At 26.2% G+C, this 11,247-nt stretch overlaps 1 protein-coding gene across 2 annotated transcripts; it reads left to right on the forward strand.

Moving 5' to 3' along the window:
• Positions 1 to 67: 67 nt before the first annotated feature.
• Positions 68 to 10,916, forward strand: LOC122497722 (another transcription unit protein). 2 transcript variants are annotated; one of them, XM_043604999.1, is made up of 6 exons: positions 68 to 278; positions 2,168 to 3,469; positions 3,545 to 3,957; positions 6,102 to 6,692; positions 6,787 to 6,985; positions 10,011 to 10,916. In XM_043604999.1, the coding sequence occupies exons 1-6, from the start codon at positions 233 to 235 to the stop codon at positions 10,187 to 10,189; spliced, it is 2,730 nt and encodes a 909-aa protein (XP_043460934.1). In that variant the 5' UTR covers positions 68 to 232; the 3' UTR covers positions 10,190 to 10,916. The 2 variants fall into 2 exon arrangements, with proteins under 2 accessions (XP_043460934.1, XP_043460935.1); XM_043605000.1 differs by having other exon boundaries at positions 3,548 to 3,957.
• The last annotated feature ends 331 nt before the right edge of the window (positions 10,917 to 11,247 follow it).

The following is an 11,247-nucleotide window of genomic DNA, read 5'->3' on the forward strand; positions in this document are numbered from 1 at the left end:
ATTTTCGTAAATGATCGTATTTGTTCGGTTGACGAAGTCACGTGATCTTGAAAATTCACAATGCGCCTGCGTAGTGAAATGACAACCGCAGGAAAACATAACCTTTAAAACAGCATATTCGCAAATTGGTAAAATTGTTTATTGTTTATTGAAAAAAAGAGAATTTGTACTTTAATACTCGGATAATTAACAGTTTCACCATAATTAAGAGTGCTTACACTGCACACATAAGATGGCTCCTATTCAACAAGATTTACGCGATTCCAGCGGCGATTCAGGTAATGTCAATTTGCATGAATTTTGTAATTTATATTAATAAATATTAAATTTCCAAATAATACTAAAATCTAAAATCAAAGATTTATAATTTCTTTAATTTAGAAAGTGTTTTCAGTAGAGTTATTCATATTTAGAAGAGATAAATTGCAGCTTATTGATTGTGTGAAAGTTCTCTGAGACTGAAAGAAATCTGAACGAAACATCTGCATTTGTTTTTTTAACTTTTATTAACATATTTAAATGTTATTTTTATTTTATTTTTAACATTATTATTCTTTATTACCGTTAATTTTTATATTAGGTCTGTTTAAAAGTGTGGATGTATCAGTAAAAGTGACAACCAGCTTTTATTTTTGAAGGTTATGTTTATAATTTCGGTGCATTAACTTTTTTCATTGTAAACAAATTTTCTATATTTTACATTCTTTTGTGTTTAATTTTATAGGAACTTGTAAAATTCCTACATTAAAATCAGCGAATTTAAATTCCCCCATGTAAAATTAATAGTTTTAATGTGTTAATTTCGCAACATTTTGTAAATTTATTTTTTCTAAAATTTTGAAGGTTGAAATGAATAAAATCTTTTTTTGTTATCCAATATTTTCAAAAAATACTTAACTGAAATGAAAAACTGAAAATGAATTTTTTAATTATAGAAAACAATACTTTGCAATAAAATTCAAATTAAAAGAAGTAATAAAAATATTTTCGTTCATTTAACTTCAGGGACATTTGATAATTTTTTTTCTTTTTATAAATATGTTTAAAACTTGCAATAAAAGTAAGAATAATAATTAAAATTAAACATTTATTTAGAAAAGAATTAATTTTTCTAATATACAAAATAATTTTATAGAAAAATACAAATTTAAAGATGTGTAAGAAAATTATTTTCAATTGTTAATTTCAATTTTTGAATAATTTCAGATTCAAAAGTCAAAAAAATTAAATTATTAACTAATTCTATCTAATAACATTTTGTTCTAAACGATGAGACTAACTGATTTAATAATTAATTATGCTTAATTATTTATTGTTTTCAGAAACTAATAAAATTCTTCGCAAGAATAAAAATATTTTCAATAAAATTTAATTTAAATTTCTCAAAAGACTTAAATTATTTTAAAAAATTTGACAAAAATTCAATTATTTTTAAAATTTACAAAATGTTGTGCATAGGATTTGAATTATTTTAAAGAATTTTAATAAAATTCTTCGCAGAAACTCAATTACTTTGAAAAATTTTGATAAAATTTATGAGAATTGAATTTTAATTATTTTAAAGATTTTTTGTTTATTTTTATTTAAAGAAAGAATAAAACAAATATAATTCTTCGCAAATATTTTATTATTTTGAACAATTCCAATAAAATTTTATACAAGAGCAGAATCTAATTAAATACTTTAAAAAAATTTAATTTGTTCCCTAAATATGTAATAAAATTGTTTCCTGAAATTCAATTATTTTGAAGAAGTTTATTAAAATTCTTTAGAAGAATTTAAATATTTTTAATAAATTATTTTGATTAAATTTCTCGTAAGAATTAACTTATATTTGAAGGTTTTAATTAAATTTTCCCAAGAAATTTAATTATTTTGAAAAATTTAGGAAAATTTTTTTATAAGAATTCTATTATTTCAGGTTCAAAATTATAAAAGAAATATTTTTAATTGAAAACAATTGGTTTAATCAATTTTTGGTATTTATTAATTTTTTATTTTTTCGTTATTAATTTATTAATTTTATTAGATTATTTTTATTAATTTAAAAATGAAATGTAAAATAAACATCAAATTATTGAAAATTAATAGGTATTGAATAAATATATCTGTTTAATTAATTATATTTAATTGAGGAGATTTTTTTGACAAAAAGTTCTTTTTTAAGGATCCGACTCGGAAAGTGGATCGGGATCAGCATCGTCGAGTCGCAGTGGCTCTCCAACATCACACGCCGCACCCACGCCAGGCGGTGCACGAAGTGAACATTCCGACGATGACAAGCCACGTTCACCAGGTTCAAATGCCAGTGGATCACCGGCAAGATCAAATAAATCCGGTTCACGCAAATCGAGAAGCCCCTCCGCTGAATCAGGACGATCAGTGAGTCCCGTTTCCCGAAAATCCGTAAGATCACGCTCTGGATCACCTCGTGGGAGTACAAGATCAGAGAGTCCAAGATCAGTGAGAAGTCGAAAATCAAGAAAATCCGGATCTCGTTCACCAGATCGAAAATCAGGCTCACCGCAAAGTAATAAATCAGCATCGCCGAAAAGCCGACGATCTGGAAGTCCAGCTAGTAGAAGATCCCTCACGAGTCGACGATCTGGAAGTCCAGCAAGCAGAAGATCGCTCACGAGCCGCAGATCCGGCAGTCAGACGAGCCGACGATCGGGAAGTCAAACTTCCCAGGCGAGCAGACGCTCGGGAAGTCGTGCATCGCCGTCGAGTAGAAGATCAGGAAGTCGGACGTCTCGAGGAAGCAAGAGATCCGCTTCGCCGTCGAGCAGAAGATCAGAAAGTCGGACATCCCAGGGAAGCAAAAGATCCGCCTCACCTTCGAGCAGAAGATCTGGAAGTCGGACATCTCGGGGAAGTAAAAGATCCGCCTCACCTTCGAGCAGAAGATCTGGAAGTCGGACATCCCGGGCAAGCAAGAGATCCGCCTCGCCTTCGAGTAGAAGATCAGGAAGTGCCGTCAGTCGACGATCGAGATCCGGCAGTCGTTCTGGAAGTCAAGCTTCGCGCACCAGTCGTCGTTCTGGCAGTCAAACTTCACACGCGAGTAGAAGATCGGGAAGTCAAACTTCCCATACGAGTAGAAGATCGGGCAGTCGCGCTAGTAGAAGATCCGGCAGTAGAGTCAGCAGAAGGTCCGGCAGAAGTGCTTCACGAATCAGTAGAAGATCTGGAAGTCGAACTTCACCGGGAAGCAAAAGATCCGCCTCGCCTTCGAGTAGAAGATCCGGAAGTGCAGCCAGTCGACGATCAAGGTCTGGAAGTCAAACATCTCACGCGAGTAGAAGATCCGGAAGTCAAACTTCCAGGGCGAGTAGAAGATCAGGGAGTCGCACTAGTAGAAGATCCGGCAGTCGCACCAGTAGAAGATCCGGCAGTAGGCATTCCAGTCGATCCGCAAGTCCAAAGAATCGCAGTGACAATGAATCCGAGAAGTCTTTGAAAATAGCAGGTAATTCTAATCTTTTATTATTGCAAAATTAAAAAAAATGTGAGATTTATTGTAAATGTATGTTTTTTCTTTTAGCAGATCAAGGGAAGAAGTCCGATGATGACAGCGATGTTGAGGCACCGAGAAGTAAGCGCAAAGAACGTTCAGACTCAGCTTCAGAGACAGATGTTGTGAAGAAGAAACGAGCCTTGATTGATTCTGATTCAGAACCGGAAATCACGGAGAAAGAGCCTGAACCAACGGCAGACGCTCTTTTTGGTGATGCAAGCGACATCAGCACTGACGATGAGAAAGACAAAACCGAGGAAGGGAAGCAAGAAAGAAAGAGCAAAAGTCGTAGTCGTAGCAAGAGTCGCAGCAAAAGTCGAAGTCGCAGCCGAAGTCGTAGTCGTAGTCGTAATCGCAGTCGTAGTAGAAGCAGAAGTAGAAGCAGAGCTCCATCAGACGCCGGCGAAGGAACCAGCACCCAAAAAGCTCTAGTTTTCGACGTAAGTTATCCAAATTCAGAATTTTCAAAATGCAGGCCTCGAATAGTATGACTTTTTCGACTTTTCTCATACATATTGCAAAAAATAACACATTTTGGTATAAAATGCAACTTATTTCGATTTTCATATTTTTATAGTGTAAAAAATAACTAGTCATGTTTTCTGGTAAAGAATTTTACTTTTCTTGCTTTGATTCAAATCACTTTTTGTTCTTGTTTAACAACTTTTTTTACAGTTCTAAAAAGTGAAATTATTATTTATTTCTAAATTAAAACAAATTTAAAAATATTGTTCCAAATATTTTCCAAAATTTATTTTTGAGTTAAACTTGTTTTTACATTTTTATGAATTTTGACAATAAAAGAGTTGTTGCTACCGTTGCTACTCAGAAAAATCATAGAAAACTTCATTAAAGAAAAAAATACGTGAAAAGTTACAAATTGCAATTTTTATAAAAAAAATGAATGTATTTAAATAATGAATTCTCGAATAAGTTTCTAAAAATCATTAAAAATTAACCAAGTTGAAGTCCACAACCTTGATCAACGAAAAAAAATTGTCCACAAAGGAAATTAATTATAGATAACGCAGCAACATTGCCACAAAAATATTAAGAAAAAAAAATTGATGTTTATATTTTGATGATAATTGTTTTACAATTAATTTTTTTAATTAGGTATAAATAATATTTGAATGTATTAAATAATTATTTTTTGTTGATCAACGTTGTGAACTTCAAATTCATTAAAAATTATTGATTTACAGAAGATTTTTAGTTAAAATTTCTATAAATAATTGAAATTGGATGAGTTTTAGTAAAAATTATTTTTTTATATAATTGAATTCCAAAATGTTTCAAATTAAAGTGTATTTCAAAATTTGGATTTTTAGTAACTTTAATTAAAAATTCTAAAAAACGAATTATTTTAAATTTAATTAAAATTTTTTTTTAAATTAGTTAAATTTTTTAATAGGTATATATTACATATTTAATTAAAAAAAACTTCCGAATAATCGAAATTTTATAATATCTACCTATTTAATTGAAAACAATTGAAATTAATACGAATTTTAAGTGAATTTTTTCTTTTTTAAATAATTAAAGTCTCCAAGAACTTTCTGCAAATTATTATGAATAATTTATTTAGAAAAGATTTTTAGATAAAAATTATAGAAAATAATTGAATTTTGAAGAGATTCTTCTATAATAATTAAAAGTTAGAAGGTTTCAAATTAAAAATTTTTGTAAATTTCAATTGATTTTAAAAAATTGTTAAACTTTTAAATAATTGAAGTTTCAAGATAAAATTTTTGAATTTTGAGTAACTTTAATTAAAAATTAAAAGAAACTTAGCTTTCATAATAATTTTATTTAAAATTTATTTGAAATTAGTTGAATCTTTGAATATATATTATTTAATTTAAAAACTTTCAAATTATAAAATTTCGTAATGTTTAGTTGAAAACAATTAAATTTTAGTCGAATTTTATGCGAACTTTCTTTTTTTAAATAATTGAATTCTCAAATAACTTTCTCAAAATTATTAAAAGTAGTTGATTTAAAGAAGAATTTTTGTTGAAAATTGTAGAAGTAATTAAATTTCAAAAGGGTTAATATTAAAATTTCTTGAAAATTTCAATTGATCATAGGTATTTAATAATATTTAAATACTTATTTTAAGAAATTATTAAATTTTCGAATGAATTTGGATAAAAATTCTAGAAAGTGATTAAATTTTTTAAAAAATTATAATTTTTATTATTAAATAAATAATTTTGTTTTAAAACATTTTATTACAATTTTTAAAAGTAATAAACATGTTTTTTTAAGAAGAATGCTAAAAATTAGGAAAAACTTTTTGAAAAAAATTGAATTTTATAAGAACCTAGAATTGAAGTTATTAATATAAGGGGTAATTTTCTAAAAATAAAAAAAAGTCAGAGAAATAGAAAATCAAAATTTTGTGACAACTCTGAATAAAATAAACAACGTTTTTTGTTTTTTTTTGTTCTTTAAATCGACTTTTTTGCGATTTTATTTCTATCCGAAACCTGAATATTAAACAAATTTTCAATACCATTTATTTTAAATAAATCGAAATTAAAAAAATGTCTTACTATTAAAAATTAAATTATCATCTTAGGATGAAGATAAAGAGAAAGAAGATGAGGTTGAACCACCACCAGAAACAAGAATCGACGTCGAAATACCAAAGATCAGCACCGATCTTGGTAAAGAGATACATTTTGTAAAATTGCCAAATTTCTTGTCCGTCGAGACAAGACCATTCGATCACGAGACCTATGAAGACGAAATCGACGAGGAGGAAACATTGGATGAGGAAGGTAGAGCGAGATTAAAATTAAAAGTGGAAAATACAATCCGGTGGAAGGACTATATGGATGATGATGGAAAAATGGTGAAGGAGAGTAATGCACGTTTTGTTCGATGGTCCGATGGCAGTATGTCACTTCATCTTGGGTCGGAAATTTTCAACGTCTACAAACAACCATTGCAGGGTGATCACAATCATCTTTACATTCGACAAGGCACTGGTCTTCAGGGACAAGCCGTGTTCCGTACAAAATTAACGTTCAGACCACATTCGACCGAATCGTTTACTCACAGAAAAATGACAATGTCACTCGCCGATCGTTCGCAAAAGACTTCTGGTATTAAAGTTCTTTCTCAAGTGGGAATGAATCCAGATCAAAATAAACACGAAATGATTAAGGTAAACACCTGCAATTTTTTTAGCTTCATTTCGATTCTGTAAAATTGTTTGAAAATTAATTGAAATTCAAAATTCTTTCTTTTGTTCTTTGCAGAAAGAGGAAGAAAAGTTGAGAATGTCAATGAGAGTTCAGCCGAAGAGTAAGAAAACGACAAGTGGTTCTAGAAGTGCAAATCGCGCTTCTGCTGGATACGCAGGTGATTCCTATCATGACGAGGGTTCTGACGATGAAGGAGCCATTTCTCTAGCCGCTATTAAAAATCAATACAAAAAAGGCGGTCCTTCTCAAAAGAGTAAGTTTTTCGTTCTATATTTTCGAACAGAAAACACGCTTTGCACTTATTTACTAAAAAAATTCTATTTACTACTTTTTTACGATAAAAAAATTATTCTCAAAAATTTTAATAAAATTCTTAGAGACAATTTCAACAAATTTTAATAAATTTTTAAAAACGATTCAATTATTACTTAAAATTTTTAAAAAATTTTGCAAGAATTCAATTATTTCAATTCACTATTTTCACAAATAATGAGATTCTTCTCCAAAAATTTAACTATTTCCATAAATATAATAAGAAACTTTTAAAAAAGAAATCAATTAATGTAATTAAAATATTCTAATAAAATTCTTTAAAAGACATTAGTTATTTACAAAAATTTTGATATAATTTTTTACAAGAATTTAATTATTTAAAATAATAACAAAATTCACCAAAAGAATTCTATTAATTTTAATACAATTCAATTATTTTTTTAAATTTTAATAAAATTCTTCGAAAAAAATCAATTATTTTCAAAAAGTTTGATAACATTTTTTATAAGAATTCAATTCTAAGAAATAATTAATTATTTATTTTTGTATTCAAATAATTGAATAATTGAACGTAACACAAATTTTCATAAATTTTGAGAAATTTTTTCGCAAGAAATCAATTATTTTCACAAATTAAAAAAACAATTTTGAAGAAAATTTTTAGAAAAAAATAAATTATTTAAAATACTTTTATAAAATTTTACGAAAAAAAATTGTTTATAAGATATTTACTATTTCCAATATTTAATTTCCATTAAATTCCTCGAAGGAATGTAATCACTTTCATAAATAATGAAATTCATCAAAAGAATTCAATTAATTTTAATACAATTTTAATTAAATTATTAAAAAGAATTCAATTTTTTAAAACATTTTAATAAAGAAATCGAAAGTAATCAATTATTTTCAAACATTTTGATAAAATTCTTTATAAGAATTCAATTTTATAAATTAAGATCAATTATTCTATCATGTTTTTAAAAAAGTTTTTACATCAAAATTATTTAAAAATTTAATTTTTGTGGAAAAATAAATAAGAATAATTGTATCTTTTATATTTATTTAACCAAAATTATTTTCGTTTTGAATAATTTAATTTAGAAATTATGTAGAAAAGTAGTCTATCCAGGGTGTCTACTAACCGGGAATTCCGGGAAAACCGGGAAATAACCAGGAATTTTATTTGACCGGGAAAAACCGGGAATTAGCCGGGAATTTTATACCGAACCGGGAATTTTTTCACAAAAATTAAAAAAGTTTTATTATTTTAATTTGTTTTTAAAAAATCAATTTTTATTTCAATTTTTATAGATATTTATACTGTTCTCTAAATTTAAGTTAGTTAAAAATAATTAATTTGATGATAAAAAGTCAGTTACCAATTCAAATATATTATGTAAATAAATTTTAAAAAAATTATGAAGTTAATAGAAATATTGTGAAATTCGACTGAAAATATGTAATTAAATTTGTTAAAGAAATTCATTAGAAACTTTTTAACAAATAGAATTTTCAAAGTATTTTAATTTAATAATAATTGATTAATAATTGAATATTATAAAGAGTAAAATTCTAATGTATTCATGTTTCTTACTGCGAAGATTAATAATTAAAATTTTTATTAGTTAATTTAAAATTAACTAAAAAAAATTAAAAATTAATAAAATTGTTTAATAAAATTGAACTTTCGCAAAATTTTTTTTAAATCTAAAAAATAAAATTGTTGTAATTTTTTAATTCTATTGTTTCAAGATAATTGAATATTTTTCTAAACAAATCATTGAAATTTTTTTACTTTTTTTGAAAAATAATTGAATTTTTTTTTTTTTCGAAATTTTTCGAAAATAATCAAGGGACCATAATTATAATTTTATTTTTAAAATTTTAAGTCCCTCTTACAGTTTTAAATCAATTTTTTGCTTCTAAAAATTATACTATTCTATTATTATTTAATAATTATAATTATTGAACTTCTCTTAAATTTTTATCATTTTAAATTTCTGAATGTTCAAATAAATGATATTTATTTATTTCTTGAGCAAATTAAATGTTTATTACATATTAAGTAAATAATTATTTATTGCTGCTTATTATTTTCAAAAATTTTAATAAAATTCTTCACAAAAATTAAATTATTTTCATAAATAATAGCATTCTTTGGAAGGATTCAATTATTTTTATAAATAGTAAAATTCTTAGCAGAAGTTCAATTATTATCAATGTAATTTTAATAAAATTGAAAAATACAATTTTCAATTATAATTATAAAGAGACACGATTATTTTTAAAAACTTGAAAAAATTCTTTGTTTAATTCAAGTATTTTCCAAGTTTTTAATTAAAATTATTGAAAAAAACATTATTTTCAAAAAATTTAATGATTTATTTATGTTTGAAATCAAATTTAAATTTAAATTTGATAAGAAAAAAAACCGGGAAAAAATTAGGATATAGCCGGGAAAAACCGGGAAATAACCGGGAATTTTGTTAAACGAAAATAGTAGACACCCTGTCTATCGAAAACTTGTAATTAAAATTTTTTAGACAGTTAAATTTCCGTAAAAATTAAAAAAAGTTAAATTAAATTTCTATTTAATTCGAAATTTTGTTCTAATTGATATAAAATTCATATTTTAAAGAATCTTTTTTTAATTTTTAAAATTATTTTAAAATAAAATCGTATTTTCAAAGAACTCCAACTAAAAATTTGGAAAATAATTAAATTTTTGAAAAATTTAGAATTTAAGTTATTAGCAGGATAAGAAAAAATGTAAATATTTTTTATGAAAATCAGGAAAAACTCGGGAAAATACTGAATCAAATTTTTGTGATCTTTATGAATCGACTAAAACGAGTTTTTTTAGTCTTCAAATTTAATTTTTCAATAGCTACTTCTTTATTACTTATTTTCAGTCTTAAAACTATTTTTTTAAAATTAATTATCGAGTGTAAAGCCTGAGAAAGGTAAAAATGGAGAAAAATTGTAAATTTTGCATTTCATTTCAGTTTCAGCGAATATATATTCTTCGGACGAAGACGGTTCAGATGTAGAAGCAATGAGACCCAAGAAGAATGTGAAAAGCAAGGCAATTCAGGATTCGGACGATTCGAATTCTGGATCTGAAAGTGGTTCAGGAAGTGGTGAAGAAGCGGAGGCCGCTGCTGAAATTGAAGGCAGTGATTAATTTTCTTCCCATATTTATGAAGATGTAAATAGAATTCTTTTTCCATACGAATTTTTCTTTCAGAATTTTTCTATATAAGTAATCTTTAAACTAAGTTTTTCTCAATTAAACATTTCTCTGTAGAATTAAAAATTACAAATAAATTAGTTTAATAATTATTTCACAATATTCATAGAGTGATTTATTTCCAATAGGCATTACAATTCTCTTAATTATGCATAATTAAAATCACAAAGAGAAATATAATAATATTAATCGTAATAACCGTCTGTACATTCATAATGCAAAATCTCAAAGTTAATTTTACATTTTCCATTTACACAATTCAATCTATTGCACGCAATTTTCATTTCTCGGTGCAATTTCTAAAATCAAAAAAACAAAGCTCTACATTTTGCTTCATAATATAAATTTTCTTTAACATAATTGGCTTACTGAAGAAAGTTTTACATGAAATATATACAAAATTTGCAACAAACTGTTGCTTTATTAACAAAATTGTAAATAGTCTTATTCATTACTCCTCACGCGAAAAAAAAATTAATACAGGGAAGACCCAGATTGAATTTTTCAATGTGCGTTTACAAAAAAAAACTTCTCAGCATTTTCAATTTACTGAAATTAATTTATATATATTATATACAAAAGAAAAAGAATTCTCTCTTAGAAGCCTCGCAAAACTTAAATACAATGCTTCCTCATGAGGAAGTAAAATTAAACTAAACTCGGAAACTATACAAAATGAGGGGGCTTAATAAATAATTCATTTCACAGGCAGCACACGACTAATCGCAATTTGTGGTAGCACACCTGATAAATAAATAAATATACAACGAAAAAGAACCGCTCGCAGTACCAGAAAGAATTTTTCTTTTTTCTTATAACTTTCACATCAATTGATAATAATTTCAATGCTTTGATTTATTTCATTCACACTCCGTTCAATTACTTTTCTTTTTAATGAAGGCCTATTTTATTTGTTTGTCGTCTATTTCACATTCTCTCTTACGACGTAGGAAGTTTAAACAATCAATAAACAATGAGTTTATTTTTAATTC

Source organism: Leptopilina heterotoma, unplaced genomic scaffold, assembly GCF_015476425.1.
Source record: "Leptopilina heterotoma isolate Lh14 unplaced genomic scaffold, ASM1547642v1 Lhet_135, whole genome shotgun sequence".
Taxonomy (NCBI): domain Eukaryota; kingdom Metazoa; phylum Arthropoda; class Insecta; order Hymenoptera; family Figitidae; genus Leptopilina; species Leptopilina heterotoma.

Bases quoted from the DNA above. Each gene is read 5' to 3' on its own strand.
- LOC122497722 (XM_043604999.1), top strand. From the start codon at position 233: ATGGCTCCTATTCAACAAGATTTACGCGATTCCAGCGGCGATTCAG. The intron at 279-2,167 runs GTAATGTCAATT...TTCTTTTTTAAG, and splicing joins CGATTCCAGCGGCGATTCAG to GATCCGACTCGGAAAGTGGA. The intron at 6,693-6,786 runs GTAAACACCTGC...TGTTCTTTGCAG, and splicing joins ATAAACACGAAATGATTAAG to AAAGAGGAAGAAAAGTTGAG.